This window comes from Chiroxiphia lanceolata, chromosome 2 (assembly GCF_009829145.1).
Source record: "Chiroxiphia lanceolata isolate bChiLan1 chromosome 2, bChiLan1.pri, whole genome shotgun sequence".
Taxonomy (NCBI): domain Eukaryota; kingdom Metazoa; phylum Chordata; class Aves; order Passeriformes; family Pipridae; genus Chiroxiphia; species Chiroxiphia lanceolata.
This window is the reverse complement of record NC_045638.1, coordinates 34,140,741-34,159,604: the sequence shown is the minus strand read 5'-3', so window position 1 is coordinate 34,159,604 and position 18,864 is coordinate 34,140,741. Positions and strand designations below refer to the sequence as shown.

General features: G+C 39.6%; 1 protein-coding gene and 1 non-coding gene across 3 annotated transcripts in view; both read left to right on the top strand.

Annotated features, from left to right (window-relative positions):
- Positions 1-15,939, top strand: part of SLC9A7 (solute carrier family 9 member A7) — a 71,014-nt gene extending 55,075 nt beyond the window's left edge. For both annotated transcript variants that reach the window (XM_032680660.1, XM_032680659.1), the window contains 3 exons: positions 1,929-2,011; positions 5,142-5,247; positions 11,847-15,939. In XM_032680660.1, the coding sequence (XP_032536551.1) occupies positions 1,929-2,011; positions 5,142-5,247; positions 11,847-12,095 (438 nt within the window). In that variant the 3' untranslated portion in view covers positions 12,096-15,939. The remainder of the gene's footprint in view (positions 1-1,928; positions 2,012-5,141; positions 5,248-11,846) is intronic.
- On the top strand, positions 9,714-9,899 carry LOC116783556. Its single transcript, XR_004355751.1, has one exon. It is a non-coding gene; the product is annotated as a U2 spliceosomal RNA (small nuclear RNA).
- Positions 15,940-18,864: the final 2,925 nt, after the last annotated feature.

Sequence of the window (18,864 nt, the reverse complement as noted above, 5' to 3'; positions counted from 1 at the left end):
AGCAAACTCTTTCTGTGAATCTTTAGTGAAGCCTTCTGTGCATCAATAACAATCCAAGAGTTGACTTTTTTCCCTGAAATATGCTACTGGCAAACAAGATCATTGGAAGAATGTTGTTCAAAGCAGAAAATTTTAGTTTTGCTCATCTGTAAACTGAGTGAATTTGCAGGAGTGAAGGGTCTGGAAAAAAACAAAACAACTCAACATTTCCCAAGGCTTAACTGGGCGTTTCCTCTGTCTAGACCCTAGTTTGCATTCTCCCAGAGTTCTGTTTGACGCTGTTGTTCAGTAGCACAACTGGTTACTTACGTAGGAACCTTCCAGAGGAAGTTGAATGGCAGATGACTTTGGATGCAGAGGATGTTTAGGGAGCAAGTATGTGAATTCTGCTTTGTAAACCTCAGGTTGTACGATACTGATGTTCAGGCTGGTCACAGGTAGACACATTTATTTGGAATTAGCTTTCTTCTTAGTGGTTTCTCCTGCCTTGCTTTTCTTTCTTCACGTGTTGTACAGGTAAGACTTACTGCTGAACAAGATCTTTCATTGCAGAAACTGCATTAGGCATGTTGGTGTTCTTTGTAGAAACCTGTGTCTAGCACACAAAATAAATTCTGAAATGGTGGAGTTAGCTACCAGAAAGGGTGAATTTTGTTTTATGTCTATCTGCAAGCAACCAGAAGTCCAGGCCTCAAACCACCTTTTACAATGAAGGCCACAATTATTGCATATAGCCAAGGTTAGGAAGTGGTATCATGGTAAGACAGCTTTGACCAGTTCAGGCTGAGTTTGTCAGTAACTGAGGAATAGCTTTACCAGGAAACAGAGCATGGGTACTCTGTTCTCATTCAGTGTCTTTCGTGGAAATATCGTTTGCTTTTTTCTTGTGTAGACATAAAGAACTTACCCATTTTTTTCCCCTCTATAAATGTGCGTTGCATTCCTAATAGAGTCTGTTAGTCAGTTCTCTTTGGATTGCTCTTTCTTTCACCAAGCCAAGATTAGCAGCATGCCATAGTTAAAGAAAATATATCATTTGGGGAGGGGAGGGAGTGAACGTGTACTAAGCTTTAACTCCTCATGGATCATGGATTTTTTTACAGGGCAGTCCTGTCCTGTTCTTTTCCAGTAGTTTGGAAGGTGATTCATACAAAGCATCCATCTGTTTTACTGTGTTTAACTCTGGCCTCTGGCCAAAAAAAACCTCAAACAACCAACAAAACAAAAACAACAAGCAAAACACCCAAAAAAACTCCAAAGAGTAAAAAAAAGTAAAAAACAAATGCAGCTGCAGACCAGCTGGTGTGATGACTTGCAGCACAGCTAGTTAAGATATTATATTTAACACTGTTAGCCCTTCCAAGGGCTAATGATCTAGCATTTCTGAGATTGGCATGACCTCCATCAAATGTGATTTTTATATGCATTTCCTGTTAAGCATGTTTCTTTTACATGTGATATATTTCATCAGATTTCTGAGAGTTTATCAGGTATGGTAATTTAGTTTCCTTTGAAGCAACAGGCTTAAGAAAAGGGAAAACCCAGAGTTAGACCTAGACCTAAAGTTAAGGAAGCCAACCAAGCAATAAATAGGAATCAGTCTGGAATATCAATGAGGTTTATTTTTCAGTTTTGAAGTTACTTCTTTATCCATTACTGCACTAACAGTGCAGAGGTTTTAGGCTCCAGGATACTTGGTGGGAGAGGGCTTGTTGAGGTAACCTGAGTGCAATGAAAACAGCCTGCTTCTCTGGAGTAATTTCTGGTCTTTCTAGGAAAACTAACAGTCTCAGTATAAGCAAAACTCTAAATAGCTTTCTTCTTCATTCCAAGTACAGTATTGAAATAATTTGGGACAGGGAATGTTGGAATGTATCATTTGGAGTTGTTTTCTGCCTGAAACAATTGAATGTGTTTTTATCTTTTAGGATGGCCCAGATTCTGCAAGAAGGAACAGGACAAAGCAGGAAAGTGCTTGGCTCTTCAGGCTATGGTATAGCTTTGACCATAAGTATCCTTTTGAAAACACAGCTTACCTTCAAGGCATGAAATGTTCACCTTTTCCCTTATGTAGCCTTAAGCGCTTGATCTTTCTGTTTGACTCTCTCAAGTATTTGACAGTTTCAAGACATAGAATTGAAGACTGAACTCACCGGCTCAGCAGACAGACCTTTGCTTTCTCTAAAGTATGTATGTGACACTTGCTGGAGGACAGAAACCAGTCAGTTCTAGGAGCTGAAGTGCCTTCCTAATCAATTAGGCAGCTGATTAACTATTTCAGGGCCTCTGATTTGTTTATTAATCTGTTCTTATCTTCACTGACGCTCAGAGCACATACTAGTTTTCCAGTTCATTGTAGATGTCTGAGCCTCAACTCATTGCTCTGCAGAGCTATCTGCTTTTGTGATGAAGTCCCAAATCTGTGGTTGATTTCTAAAGAGGTAGTTCTACATGAGATCCAGCTTATCTCCTTAAGTATCTCCTTAATCCAGAACTTACTATAGGTGTTAAAGCAGAGTGTCCCTGTGTGTATGTAGTACTGTAGAGCCTTTCTGAAGCTATTATTGTACTATTTAGACAGCCTTTTTTAGGCTTCCGAGCAATTTTTGTGTAGCTGTCCTGTCTTTCATACCTGTATTTTTTTTTAATCTTCTTAACTGATTCTTAATCAATATGTCATACATATGCTCCTCCTTAACAGCTTGCATTCACTTAGTGGAAAATGGCAAAGACAATCTTGTGGTCATGACAAGTCACTTATACCCAGAAGCACAAAGAAATTTCAATTCTTGATTCCTAGTAATTTCTTCATCAGTTAAATATGCAAAATTACCTGTGACAGGGCCTTAATCTGAGGAGTGAGGCTTTTCATTGGGGTCTTGGCCGTTGGTTGATGAGAGACTGCTGGCCTGGTTGGAGCATAGTAGTTTCCTTCCATGCCTTGTGCATGAAGCTTTCCCACCCAGGCAAGCCCTGGTAGTGTGTTGAGATCCTAATAGCACTTGCCTCTCCGAGACAAAATCTTGTGAGCAAGGCTTTCAGATGCAGTAGTATTGGGCCAAAGCCTGGAAGGAAGTGTACTAATAGTTTAAATATACATAAATGCTAGTAACTTCAAGTTAACCCTTTGAGTTGTAGTGGCTAGTATCAAAGTGCAACAAGGACAATTTTTGTTATTAAAAAGAAAACAACGCAAACTGTAAAACTTTGGTGTTAAGAGCATTGAAGGATCTGGCTGTGGCTGACCGCTTCTTTTTTGTCTTTAAGGAAGCAGAACTATCCTCTTCCCCTGAATTTACAAAGAGATGCACCCAATGAAAGGAGTAGTTAGCACTGGCTGACTTCCCTCAGCTGACACTAGCACGAGTGCAGTCCCCAGCAGCCGCAGCAAGGGCAGGGGGAGTGCCTGGAGAAAATTATAGCCTACCTACCTGTTTCACAGAAACTTAAAAAATGCTGATAGTGCATTTACTTTTTTCAGTGGTGACAAGCAATCTTTAGGGAAGGTTTCTGTGAAGTTTGTGCCTAGGAAACTGACATCCAGAGGCAGAACTGTATCTTAGAAGTAAAAGTCTGCTCCTTCTGTTGCAAGGAGGCATTCAGATAAACATTGTCTGGGTGGGCTTAAATTGCACAGACGGAATGATCTTTAGCATTGCCACCTCTGTATTCATGACTAAATGTCAAAATATTTTTTCTGATACATTCACTTGGTTTCTGGGTAGAAAGGCAGATTATCTCAAAATTCCCTCTTTACAAGGGAACTTAAGTTGAAAGAGATGCAAGAAAACGATGGCAGCTTGCTCCAATGCTGGCTATTGCCTGCAGAGCTCTGCACAGATGGATAAACGGCAACTTCACTCCTGTGGAATGCAGAGTTCATTTAATGTCATGGGCTGTTCCCTGGGTTCACCCACAACTGTAAAACACGAAGAAAACTGCAACTTTGATGAAGTACCAGATGTCTTTTACTGGGTTTGTTTTCTTACGACCGAGTTGCTGCGGGCCTGTCTGCCGCAGGGCAGGGTAGAGGCTGGCAGGTTAGTGCAAGGGCCAAGTTTGTTTCTTTCCAGGAATGTGTGTAACAGCAATGTTAGTGAAGGAGGAAACATAATTCTGCTCTAGCAAAGACATTATGCCAGGCTCTGCTAAGGAGAAGAGATAGCTCTTTGCTAGAACAGCCCCTTTTTAACCCTCTCTGTCCCCTAAGTATGTTGATCTGTTGGGAGGATCAAAGAAACTGTTATACTCACAAATGGACTTGATTTTCTCTGTGCTTAGAGTCTGAGGAAAGTAACTAGAATACCTGCAACATATATATTTACATTTAAAATAATTAGACTGACTCATGTGCCAGTCAAGATCAACATGCTGCTCTGTAACAGGGAAACATTTTTTGACTCTTGAGCATTTTTTCAGGCATATTATCAATCTGCAGTACTCATGTGAACAAATATGAGTTTAACTGGGAGCAGACCTATGAAAAGAGGTGTAAAGATACCTTCCTTTCCTGCCCCCATGTCCCCTCAATGTAATCTAGGTAGTATTGTTTCCTTCCATGTTGTGTTACGTGGTTCTTGCCATACAGTTTTCCCTTTGCTTTTCTGAGGCTGTGTGCTGTATGTGTATGTGCACTGCAGAAATATCTTTTAGCCTTACTGGTTGCATCTCTGTGGCTCAGTAAGCAGCTAGCAGATCAGTTGGCTATATTGCTTTGAGGATGTTGGATGAACAGCATTTCTTTATTTCCCTACACTGAGCCACATAGGAATGTCACCTTGTTACCTCTCACTTGCAACCTTGACCCATGCTTCCATCTTCAGAGCACAAATAGTCTTTGACTCTTTAACGCTAAAGTGCTTGTACCTTTACTTGCTCGTTTACACTTTAGAGAACTCAGAAGCTGGAAAAATCAGAACTGTGTGAAACTTTTAAGAAGAGAGGTAGCTAGTTGTCCTTGCAGAAGATGTGTGAGTAAAGAAACTGCACTTGAAAGGATAAAGGGGAAAATGTTGGGGGGATGTTTTATGTACAATTATTGAGTAGCACAGTTCAAAGGCAAAACCACATTTATGTACATTTGCCTTTTTATTTTCAATAATGGTTGTTGAGCACTGGTGTGTTTTCCTTAACTACTTAAGTTATTTAAAGCCAATTCTCACTCACAGTGGCCCTCCATTGACCACAACTCTACCCAGCTGGTGTGGCCTGATAGCCCGCTGTCTGACAAGTCCCCAGGTTTATGATGTAAGTAGAACAACTCAATACTTCTGTGTTTTGTTTTTTATTTTTTTTAACTTCAGCAAATCAGTGTTTTTCTTTTTAGGCATTTTCTGGTTTCAGCTGATCTGATAGATATACTGCAAGAAAGTACTGGTTTGTCCTAAGCAAAAAAGATTTAAGATTCTCTCCCCTAAGGCAATAGCTTCTGTTGGTAGAAACCAGAAAGGATCTTGTTTTTCAGATACTACATTAAAAAAATAACATTTAAAGATATTGGGAAATTACAGGGTGTACTGGTTTAAAACTAAACTGGTGGGAGAAATGAATCCAGCTCAAGAGGGATTACAAGTCAGAGTTACAATTTCCTAAAAAGATTACAATCAATACAATGATACAGAGAAAACTGGTTTTAACCCACAAAGACAGTTGTATAACCCCACACCCTGGGACAAGAACAGAACAGTGTTTGTTAACCCCTGTGCTGAGCACCACGTGGTTCCCCTGAGGGCAAAGTAAAAGGAAAGGAAACCTGTTGGTCTGGATGACGGTCGCGGTTCTGTTGAAGTAATTATTGCAGTCTTGTCGAGAGTGGCAGTGGCAGTCCTGTTGAAGTTCTGGTCCTCCTCTGGATCTGATGAGTGGTACCAGAAGTCCCAAACCCTAAAGATTATATATGCTCAGGTGCAGGTGGGAATGCCCAGTACCTCCCCCAGCATGGGAGTTTCCCAATGGGTGATGTAACTCTGCGTGTCATGGGATATTTTTGGAATCTTTGATGTCTAGGTGTTGCAGCTGCCTGTTGTGCCAGTCCACTGTGGCCCATTAGCAGAGATGACCCCTCAGGCTGGGCATGAAGGTGCTAATGCCTCCCCATAGGGGAGTTATCACAGATGAGTCATTGGTATGAAGACAAAGAAACACTCCCCTGCCTTGCAGTGTTCTTCAACACCCAGCTTGTAGCCTGAGGTGTCAGGTGTGCCTTGGGCAGCTGCTGCAAATGATCCATTGTTAACAGTCCAACAGAAATAACAGAGAGAGTGTAGAATACACAGTTTTGGATAAACTGGTCCCGGCCCCTGTAAGTAGGACACAGGCTTAGTCAATAACCCAGTTCAGTGAATAATTTCAAAGTATTCCCTTCTCAACAGTTTTGCACAAGGTTCTTTCCCTGTTACCACTACGCTTTGAGGTCTCCTTAGAGAAGTCACTGACACATATACCCACACCAGAAACAAATCTGGTAGAGCTTCCCTCTGTTGTTTCCACTGTGAAATTTGAGATCACATTTCAGGAACCATTAAGCAGTTGCTTATCTCATTCTAGCAGGTCACTCTCTTCTCTACAGCCATGTCTTGCAGTAATTAATGCTTCATTCTCATATGACTCTTGCAGGACCCTGATACGTGTCACTGCTATCTGTACAGTGCTTCTAAAATCTACAACTTTTTTATGAGCCACTTGTAAATAAAACCATAGTACTATGTGGGAATTTCTCTAATTTGCAGGTTCTCTGGGATGTTAATATCTCTGCTATGTTGAAGTAGTCTTGCACCAGTTTGCTATTAATCCTTTCCTAGACAGTTATGAATTTCACTTGCAACTTTAAAATACTTCCCTGCATTTCTTTCTGGGTATTATTAGCAACTTACTTGTACCTGATAGAGAAGTTTCAAAGAACTTTGAAATTTCTGTTGCCTATTTGGAGCTATTAGTAATGCAAGAAATTGGCTTTGTTCTCATCTTTGCAATGCCACTGGAGGTCTTAAAGCAGATCTAGTCTGGAAGGCATCCATCAGACCAATTAGCCTACTTGTGTGTTGCCTGTGTGTCTGTCTACATATGATCTTGTGAGAGTAATTGTCCAGTAACTGAGAATCTAACCAGAATGAACATACAACCTTTGCCTTTTGTTTTCTCTCATAGTTAGGCTCTTTTTTTTCTTTACTCATCATTGTTAGCTACTGCTGCATGTGGAAACTTATTCTTTAGTTGGATTGGTTCTGTGACAAACACACATGGAATGTTAACTTTATTAAAAATGATTGCAAGGTTGCATACTTTGTTAAGGTGTATAATGTGGAAGTTTCGCATTGTATTCTCTCTTCTGTTCCTATTTCAGTGCATTGTGAGTTAGTTTTAGGAAAGAATTTAATTTTGAGTGTTTTTTTCTAGCTTCTTTTCAAGATTTCTGAACCCTGCAATTGCTTTGTTGCTTTTTGTCTCTTTGCATGGCTGACAGCTACAGAACTTGGCTGTGCCGTTTTATTACTGACTAAAAAGCCATGGAATTTTTTTCCTTTCTCTTTAAGTGCAGGTGAAGCAATGGAGAGAGCCATGTCTTTGTGGGGACAGAACGTGCTTGGAATAGTTGTGCGTTTGTGAGGCATTTCCAGAGAAATCGAATGGTACATCTGTGAGAATTAAAGACTGAAGACTTTAAGTTTAGCAAAAAAAAAGTCTGTAAATATTCAATAGAGTATAACATAGCTGGAAACCATGTTTCCAAAACAAGTATTAAATCCTGGATCTCGTTCAGGTGCAAGTCTGAGTTATGACATCTACATAGAGAAGAAGAAAGCATACACGTGTGTGGCTATACGGATTGTGTATTGATGTATTGTTTTCAGCTTTTATTGTTTGGGGTTTTTTTTCTCCTCTGACTTTATTAGAACAGTATTTAGAATTCACTTTCATTTCCATGAGTGGGAGTATGTCTTTTTAACTAGATGCCAAAGGAGGGTTTGAAAGTCTGAAAGTCAAATGATCCTATTACGTAGTCCACCCACAACTTATTTTTAAGTACGAGATCGTGTCCTCTAGGCTTGAATTTGCCTGACATACATGTCAGGCTCTGAGTCAGCACACAGAGGTGAGGTACAGTGGATTTTTTTCCAGAGATGTTGTTACTATTCCTTGCTGATGTTCTCCCACTGTTTTAAGTCAGTGCCACTAGGCCTACCATTAAGTGTTTGCCACAGACATACTGCAAGTTGGAACTTAAAAACATGAAAAGTTGCTGCAGTTAGGAGAGAAATTTTGAAAATTGTAATTTTAAACGCTATTTTTCGCTTCTGGTGCTGTTGTCTTCAGTGCATGACCCGTTGGCAGGGCATTCCAATTTATCCCAAACTAATGTAGGTCAGTTTTTTTCTTCTCCTTTTGACATGTTCTTTGAAACTTTTAGTAATTCTCTGTTCCATTATTCATTTATCCCAGTTGGAAGAAGCATTCCTCTTGGGGGTTTTTTTCTTTTTTTTTTTTTTTTCAGGGTATATTTTTTTGTCTTATACACACTCCTACACTTTCTTTTAAAGTTTAGTTCTTGCACCATATGTAGTATGACAACTTGGCATTAAAGTAGAGGGAATTGAATTAATTTATAAGTATGTAAGCCCAGTGAAGAAACTTAATTTGGAGTCTTTATAAATCTTGCAGGATGTAACTCTCAAAATGGGTAAGAAAACTGTTTAGCAATGCTTTGCCCTTCCCATTCCTTAGTGGTTCTACCTTCATAGCAAAAATTGTTTCATTTCCTTGGTGAATTTAAATTCAGCTGAGAAACAGAGAGACTGTAGGCAAAGCATCAGATTCAAGTTGCAATATCTTTTGTATGCACGCTACTTGATGCTTTTGTTTTGGAGCCACAAGATAAGTAACTTCCGATGTAAGTTTTGTCATCTGTGATGCCTGTGTTGTATTCAGCACCAGCATTTGTGACTACTGCCAATGCATTGCACTCTGCTTGTGCTTCTTTTTACATTGTCTTAGAAGGCAACAAAGACAGGCCTTGTAAGCAGTAGCTCACTTTAAATAAGCTTTAATATAAAAAACATCTCCAGCACACATTCTTAGGAACATGAACAGATTTTACCACGAATAGGGCAGTGCAGTGAGGTCCCTCAAGGTTATGGTCAGCTCATCAAAGCAAAATTCAGGCTTTTGCAGAATTTTGGGTTTAGGTATTTAGCCATTCTAGTTTGTCAGTTTAAGTAGTGAAGTTCAGACCTATGTTTTCTGACTGAATTGAAGCTATTCCTACAGAACTGTAGGGGATTGCAGAGGCCTGTTTAGGGTTTTTCTTGGAAGTATTTCAAGTCTCTGGGGACCTACTTGGATACATTTCCTGTCTTTCTTGAAAGAATTGTTCATGCTGCATGAAGCACAGTAGGTTTATTCACCCATCCTCTTTGTTTGCAAACATAGCAAATCCATATACTACATGGGATTGTTCATGGATGTTGTCTGGGGAAATATATGAAATAAATTGCCTGCTGCTTGCAGTGCTATTCAGAAGTGAAATAAATAAAAGGAACTTGGCTCATACAAGGCAATGTTTGTTCACTATCTTGAGAGAAAGCTAAGTGTTTTCTCTGGAACTGATCACATTTATGTACATGCAAGTATAGCCTGGGACAAACCGGCAAAGACTGAGTTAGGACTTACCATATAGTATAAATCTATGGCCCTCTCCTTTCAATATCTTGCTTCCAAGAGCTTTTCAACCTTTTGGGGAAGCTCAAGTGTAGTGTGTTCTTATCAGTTTCTTATCTGATAGGTGGCTGCAAGGATTCACTGTTTAATAGCTTTGTGGAGACAGGAGGTGCTTTGAGAGCTTGCTGCAGCCACTTCACATGTGGTCCTGTTATGGCAATAGCTTCTGGTTCTCTGTTAGCCCTGCCTTCCCCTCCTTGGTGCTTCTCCAAGGGCAAGGACCATGAAAAGGAACATATGAGAGAGCTTCTCAGCTTCTTCTGCTTCTTAAAACATAATTGTCAACAGTCACAAACTGCCTGCTTCTTGCTCATTTTTCTGCTTTTCGTCTTTATTTGAATGCCTCTTCTTCAAAGCAATATATATCTGGATATCAGAATTTCTTAAACGGGTTACTATTTGAAGTGCCTTTTTTAGGCACATCTTGGCCTTGTCCCTCAGACTTTTACCTTTTTTTTGCAACTAAAAGCTTGTAAAAGCTGTTTCTGCCAACTATAGTCGAACACTTAATTCTTGCCTTTTCGCTTTTTAAGATAGAGCCAGTAGTTCAGTGTTTTCTTTCTGATCAAAGAAAGCAAGTGTTCTAAACTGTATTTGCTCTTTGGCAACAGTGCTCTCTATCACATTAACCCTGTCACTAAAAACCAATGATAAATTTGGATGCCATGAAGTTTCTGAGAAATTAGCATTCATTGTAGGTAGGGCTTGTCTTGAACCCAATGCTGAACTGCACTATTTCTTTCATTGGTTTTGGCAAACTCCTGACACCTCTTCCAGTCCTTGTTAGTTAAATATTCTGTATCATCTAGAGGCTTCTGCTGCTTTATTTTGGCTGATTATCATTCTGACATAACAACAGGAAGCTTTCCCAGGAAGTTTTATTTAGCCAGGCGCTGCATTTTTCATCATGGACAGGTGAATCAGCATTTTCAATCAGCAGTGCCCTGAGCTCCTGTTCTGCATTAGAGGCAGGGCTTTCTGTTCAGGCTGAACACAGGCATCCTATCTCACATGGCCTATGTCCTCCTTCCTTTGCAGCAATGGAAGAAAATAATGTATTTTGAGAGCATAGCCTGATCAGTGTCCGGCCTACCGAGGAGAACAGCAATACACAGATTTACATTTCAGCTCTTGCTAAGCAGTATGGAGCTATTCATGTGGAGAAATAATTGCTTTCAGTTGCAAGAAGGCAAGCTTATAGTATTGATAGAATTTTCTTCAAATATAAAGAAAGCCCATTTTCTGACCAATTCAGCTGTTTTGCCTTTTACCAAGACCATGTTAAACTGGAGTGGAACATGGTACTGTTGCTTTCTATTGTAATTATGCTGTGTTTTGTTACACTTCAGCAATTTCTAGTCTCTGACCATATATTTCATCCCATCTCTGCCAAAATAAATTCACAAGGTTTCATGCACCATTTTCTTAAATGATTTTGAAAAGAGAACATATCAAAACTAGTTACAAAACTATAAAGCAAGCACTTTCTTGTATCAATCTTTTTTATGGCTCGGTAGCATTCACAAGAACTAGGTCAAGTAATTCTCTATTTAGTAGCAGGCAAAAGTAAGCAGATAATTTGAAAGAATATTGTTAGTTCTTGATGTATAACAAAAAATTTTTGAGGAATTCTTGAACATGAAAATTTTGGGCCTAAAATTTCTAAAGTTCTTACCAGTTCGCATGAAACTTTTACTAATGAATGTGACTAATTAGCAATAGATGCAACTCTGTATCTGAAGTGATTTAATTGTCCTTGGTCTCCACTCTTTTTCCTGTACTGCCTTCTAAACTGTCATGCAAAAAACAGTGTGTACTGCTGATCTCTCCTGTACTTCTGGTATACTTTCAGTGCTACTTAATCTCAGGTTACCCGTTTCATAACCTAGTTCTTGGCTTCAGCTCCCCCATCATCTCTCCACAGTAGCAGTAGTTATACAGGGATTACTAAGCTGATTTGCAAACACTGGGTTCAAGGTTATTTTTAACATTTCTTAAGGTGAAGCTTTACCTCTTACTGCTTCTGTATTGGCACATAGGTAAATTCTGCTGTTTGGTTACTTTTTGGGCAAAGAAAGATGCTGTGCACTGTACAAAGATATTTTTTTTTTTTTTTTTTTTTTTTTTTTCAGAATCAGGAACAGCTTAGAGAAGAGGATTCTGATTTTATTCTGAATGATGGTGACCTTACTGTGACATATGGTGATACAACAATAACTGCAAATGGTTCATCTGGCCCCCATACAGCTACCACTAGCCTTGATGGCAGGAGAACAAAAAGTAGTTCAGAGGAAGCATTGGAACGTGATTTGGGAGCAGCAGATCATGAAGTTACAAGCAGGGGTACCCGGCTAGTATTTCCTCTGGAATACAATGCATGATTACTGACTCAGTAAAAATAACTCTTGCTCTCTGAATGGATCAAGGAAGACTGCAGGCCACTGTGTCACTTGAGGTGGGGAAGTTTATTCAAACAAGTTAACATGCGTAAGTGGTTTTACAAGGGTCTGAAGATGTCACCTGTTTTTCACTCAAGATGCTGACAGTGGGGTTTTCTAAATGTCTGAATATAGACAAATGAGAAAACTGGTCATTCTCTTCTTTTCAACCACATATTGAATCCAAGTATAACTAGCATGCTGCAATTGTCTTGTTCAGCTGCAGCAGCTCTCTCTCTGAAGAGAGGTACATGGAAAACATTGTCACAGAACTGAGTTTGTCTTGACTTAGCTGGAGAATGTGGAGGAAGAACTATAAACTTGATAATTATTATGAGACAAAAAAGGATGTGTGTTATCTGAATGTAGAGAGATCCATTGCTAACTTCTCTCCTGAGGTTGAGGAAGTGAAATGGGACAGAATACAATAGGACTACAGATGCATGAATGAAAGACTGAGGAATCTGTTACTGCAAGCTGTACTTAATATATTTCAGGGAAAAAAGGGGAAAGAAGATTTCTTCGCTGGCCAGCTGTTTAAATAGGAAGGCAATGAGAGCTATTTGTCCCTTTAGCTTTGGGCAACTTGACTATTACTATTAACCTAACTTTTAGTGCCTCAAACAAAAAACATCCAGCTTCCTGTTATCTAAGATGCACCTGACCCAACATAAGCCTGGAGCCAGGCTCTCTTGGGTAGCAGTCATGAAGTAAAACTTTCTTTCCCTTAAGGTTCTTAAATTGTTGAAAACTTGGGCAGGGGAAAACAGCAGATAGGAGGAGGAGGGAGAAAAAAAGAGAGAGAGAGAGAGAGAGAGAGAGGGGGGCAGTATTGAACTTGCATGGAACCATGAGGTTTCATATTGCTCCGAAGAATCCATGGACTCTGCTTACAGTTCTTGTGTGTGATAAACAGCAAACATCTAATTAAACAGAAAAACAAATACTACTAGCTTTACCATTTGTGACTACCCTAAGAAAATGCTGTTTACTCTTGTTCTCTTTTGCAGAGTAGATGTGAAACTTCAGTGGGGCATTGCACAACAGCATATAAGCTACAGAAGCGATGAACTGTACTATCATCTTAAATGTGAAAAGGGAAAAATCTCTGACTAGTATTTAGCCCACTTACACGTAGGCTAGCTTTAACTTATTGCTAAATGCTTTTTAATTTCCAGATGAAGAGATAATAATTGTCTTTGCCAATAGCTGAAAATGTATGCTTTGAAGAGCAGTTCAGCTATTTAAAGCATGCTAAAATGTGATTTCATTCTCATGTCTCAAAAAGATTTATTTTTTTAAAGAGTTCTGTGGCCCACTAATGTGATGTAATATCAGTTTGTCCAAAAAGTGTGTTTTTCTTGCTGACATTTCAGTTGTTCCTCTCATAAAATTGTGTGTGAGTAAATACCCACTCTGTTTTTCCTTACGTATTAAACTTATTGGGCTAACCTCGGTACACGAATTTACTGCTGCAGAGAAACATTGTAGTCCTGTTGTCTGGTCTATTTTCTTTCACATATGTCCTATGATGAGTGATCTACCTCCTTGTCTGTCCCTCCAAGGTAAATTTGTAAAGGGCATTGATCTGTAATGACTGTCTCACATTATTAAGAAAAGAGACACAAGGAACCCAGAAGTCTTTTTGTGGAAAAACTAAGACCGATGTAGTCTGAGCTCTGTTCTTAAATGGTAAAGACTAACAAACACTGAAGATCTCTGAGCAGAACAACTCCTTTTCAGGGCTGCACATGTTTTGCACAAAAAAAGTAAGTTCTCTTCACTTCCCTGGGACTACAGGCTGTTTATTAGTCAAGGCTGGGGAGCTCTGAGTAGATCCTGTGACTGCTAAGAGCGGTGCTATAAACAGGATTTTTCAGGGTGCTTTCTGTGAGAGGTGTTGAAGGCGCTGCTGACGCTGGCTCCAGGAGTAGCTCTGATGCTCTGATCTCCAGTTATCAGAAAGGGGCAATGCTATGACAAGTGTTGACGCTGTGTGTTACATGTCTGCTATGCAGTGTAAGCTGGCTTTTCTGATAAGGCCTGAACAAGGGTGAAGTATCACATACTTGGTACTTGACCAAGTCTAGCCCTACTCCAAGGATGCAGATTTTATGGCCTATGAAAAGACAAAAAAAAAATTATTTACTTTTATACTGAAGGAATTGCCTTTTGGGAAAGGACTGCAGGAATTTTGACTGGAGGAGTGAAAAAAAAAAGTTTTTTTTGGCTGAACTTCCAAAGAGCTGATCTGAAGTGAGTACATAGCAAAGGTTGAAATTATGTCTACTATTAACTAAATGATAGCTACTATGTTTTATTCCTCGGGGGAGGGAAAGACATAATAGGAAGTCTAGCAACTTTAATAGCATGAGGAGCTATCTATAGTCCTTATAATCAGATTGGAATGGAAAGCATGGTCGTTCTTGTATAATTTCAATTAAAGTCCAATTGCAGTCTCTCTTCAGACAGCATTGGTCAGAGGAGCGTCTTTCAGTCTGATTCTGAACAGTAAAACCCTAGGAACTAATATGGTTCACATGCCTTTCAAAGAAAGGTTCAGTGTTTCCTTTAACTCTGAAGCAGCTCAGTGAAATAACATGCTTGACCTCAGCTTTGGCAGACATGGTCTCTGCTTCTGCACCAGTGTGGGAATGGAATTTGGATACTCAGAAACCTCAGTTTCATGTGCTGTGCTTTAACATGTAGGGGGAAGACCTTTGTAGGGGAGAAACCAGAGAAGTTACAGATGCATCAGCTGGGAGTATTCCTCTCCTTTAATTATTGAACTCATGACCCACTGGAACTTAAAAGCAAGGGAAGACAAATCATGACCAGGCGGCACAGACCATCCAGCAGAAGAGAAGCCAGTTAATACCCTGGACTGGCTGTGAACAATCTTGGTCATAATCAGAATTGCAGAAAGTAGGACTGAGCTGCTGAGTAGGTTAAATACATTCCTAAGAGAAAAACTTGTAGATTAACAAATTCAAATGCCCTGTATTGGAAAATGCTCTTTGTAAGAAGCAGCCCCATGCCAACCTTTTTGCAGTGCAGGAGCAGGGTCTTGCTTCCCAGGTTTGGGGAGGAGAGTTTAATACAGTGCACTGAGAAACCACAGATTGCTTCTTGGTGTGGAATTTTTGGGAGTGCCCTTCTGAAAAATAACTTCCAGCAGAAATAAGCCTGCAAAGTGAAAGAGGAGGAAAGTGTGGGGGAAACAGTGAATTACAAAGCCAGGAAATGGCTTAAACAGGCAGCTTTACTGTGGGAACAGCATTGTAAACAATTCCTATTCTTAATCTCACACTCCTAAATGCTGAGACGTTATGTAGGTTTTGCATACCTTATCCTAAAACAAGGGCAATGGGACAATGCAAAAGTAATAAAACCCCCCCATCTTTAATTGATCAAAAACAAAGGCTTATACTGACTTGCTTCTAATCCAGAGCAAGGAAAGTAACTTTGAACTTTTTTTTTCTTAAGGTAACCTCACAACGACAATGTTTTCTTGACTCTAAAATGCCTTTAGTAATTTTGAAAGCAGTTCTAGGGTAACGTTAGTGTGACAAATGTGGAGGTGCCTTACAAAGCATGCATACAAAAAACCAGGATGTAAATGCTTGGCAAATCATATTTGAATCTGTGTTGCAGAACTCAAATGACATATCTTGTTTTGTTACGAGTGACTTACATAAGCTTTTACTATGGAAATTAAACAGTTGTGACAAAGTGATTAAATATTAGAATCAGTTCAGATTTTCAGGAAATAAAATTATCTATCTGATTTGGCTGCTTCATTCACTATGTTTTTATCTTCTGCTACTTTCTTGATCAGAATCTATTTTGCACCACCCCATATGGACTTGCAGACCTCCAAAATGCCAGCGGGTTTGAAGCTTCATCTAGGGACTGAATGTTAAGTGGGAGAGCCAGCTACTGGAATAGAATTTCTATTGGAATGGAACACTTTATTAGGTGCCTGCACTGTCTATATCAAGGAACTTGCTGGAAGAGAAGCCCTAGCTTTTTTAATACCTGGCTAAGCTGCTGTGGATAAAACCAATGCCCTTCCCAGGTTCATGTACAGTAGCACATATCCAGAAAGCATTTATATTGGTACATGCAAAGGAACAACAATCTTTGTCCTAGGAAAACTAAAAATATTTGGGTTAGTTCTAGCTTTTGTTAACCTAATTTTTTTCATTTAATTTTCTGATGTCCCTAGTGTCCTGTGGGGGTTTTTTTTAACCCTTTGGAGCTTGAAAGCACCACGCATAAACACATTAGATACAGATTTTATAAAAGAAGGGAGGCAGAAAAGGCAGACTTCACTTTCGTGCCTAAGCACAATTTCAAAGCTATGCTAACTTATGCAAATTTGATTAATTAAATGGCAATAATTTGAAATACTGCAATTAAAGGTCGCTTTCCCACTTTTAATTGGAAAAAAGTCCAGATTTGTATTCCCTCAGAGAAAGTGAATACTCAACTTAAAAGAGTTTTGCTGCAATGTTAAAATACTTAACTTCAGGCTATGAGAAATAAATTGGATTTATTTTTTAACTAGTAGAGTCTCTGAAGTTGTTATTACAGAGGCAGGGAGAAGTAGGTCATGCAGTTCTACGTTGGAATATGTTTATGACTTTTGTTTCCAGATTTTAGTTTAATCAAGGAGCTTATCATCCACTGCCTGATTCTGAATTTCAGTCCTAAATTGTTTGGCTTGATTAATACCAGAAAGCAGAATACCAGAAGACAGTCTTCTGGTTCACATCAGCCGATTAGTAATAGCTATTGTGAAATAACAGCTTCCAGCACATGAGGTCACTTAAGGTAAGTTTGTCTAATTTGAGTTTGGGATATCAGAAGTAAAGGAAGGGAGGTAGAATGATAGGATCCATAGCTGGTTTTAGTGGAGCAGGGAGACAGGCTGCTGTGCCTTTCCTTTGTGATTATAGGATGGGTGCTACATGTTTCCTTTTTATTGGCTCTGGTCTGTTTATAATGCTCAAAATCAGAAGCAGCATTTAATCTGATTTCTATCAGTTTACCATTCTCGTCATTCTTGTCACCTAAGGTATGAACATACCAGTAAGGCTGCAGGAGGTGTCTTAAGGTTACTTCAAACATAAAAACGCAATAGGTATCCAAAGCATATCACACTGTCCTAAGACTGCTGTGGTAGATGTCCAAAACTTTTGGAACTTCAGTTCCCTTGAGGCACTTAAAGCCTGCATGGTATGAGAGGTTCAAGTTGGGGGTGTCCAAACGCTGTCAGAGAGGGCTGTAATTATAAAGCCTAATCTGAGAGATAAACACTGTTTCTTGCATGCAAGAAAGTGGATGCTACTACACCAAATGTCTTTAACGACACTGAAGTAATTACTGTAAGCAGAGGTTTGTAAAAGTGGACTATAGTACTGTATCCTTTGATATTGCCTCTTCATCATGTTGACAGCTACAGTGACAACCATCCTTCCAATATTTGCAGTTAAAGTGGTGAGGATTTAAGGAGAACAGCAACTCTCTGCAGTGCTAGGGTCTGGTTTCTTGGTCTTCAGCACACCAATGGCTTGCAGGTGCTCTGAGCCCTAGTTTGGGCTCCTTTTATTGTCAGAAGGTCTGGAAGCTACAACTAAAATTGAACATTTTTGTGTGGAGAAATAAAATTGTTTCATCTGGGTAGAAAAGATGGCAAAGGAAGATCTGATGCAGTTTTGTAAAATAAAAAAGCAAGTAACAAAACTGTTTGTTCAAAAGCGTATCAACAGGTTCAAAAGTCAGCACTTCCAATACCACCAGTTGCACCAACAGCCGTTCAACACAGTCCAAACCCAAACCTGACCTCTGACAAAGGCATTCCCTGAACAACTGAGTCCTGCTAGCCTGAGTCAGGTACCACTTCTGCAAGGTTTGTCCCCTCGTACACATGCAGGGAGCTAGTCTGAATTTTGCAATAAAACAGATGAAAGCTGGAAACAGACACCTTGTGTTAACTCCTTTCTGCTGTACCTGCACAGACCCCAGGCTGAGGGGCTGGTACAGAAGCTGCTTGCTGGTGCTGCCCAAAGCAGCAACGCGTGCGTGGCTTTGCCACTCCTCTGAGAGGATGTGAGGAGAAGCTCAGGCAGAGTGCCAGTTCCAGTGCAAGATACCAGAGGACAGTCTTATTTGTCTTGCATTACCTTACCATGTATTTTACACCAGAACTGCACTAATGGTGTACAAATGAAGGAATTTTTTACTGTAGCAACCAGTAAACACTAGGGTTATTTTTCAGTTTAATAAAAACAGGAACTTACACCTCAGGATAAATATTTCCCTTGTGCCTTGCACTTTTACCATAGGAACAATGAAGAAATGAGCACTCCTTGGTAGCTTATGGAATTATTGGGAAGACTTCTACTCACAGTGTGACCTTCTCTGAGCAGGAATGGTCCTCCTCTTCCCAGTGATGCAATCAGAGGGCTTTGCTGTGCTTCACATGGAGTAACTCACTTCTATAATTTCTGGTGGCAATACAATTCACAGAGTCAGCAAATCTGAACATGAAATATTGCAGTTCCAGTTAGAGGATGTGAAACCCATCTTATGCTGTTATTGTTGTCTCATTTCTGTATGAACAGTTGGAAGCGGTGTCTCTAGTCATTAAGAGTTGTTGCATTTTGACTGTACTTTTCCATTCTTGTCAACCATAAGTGTTTTAAAG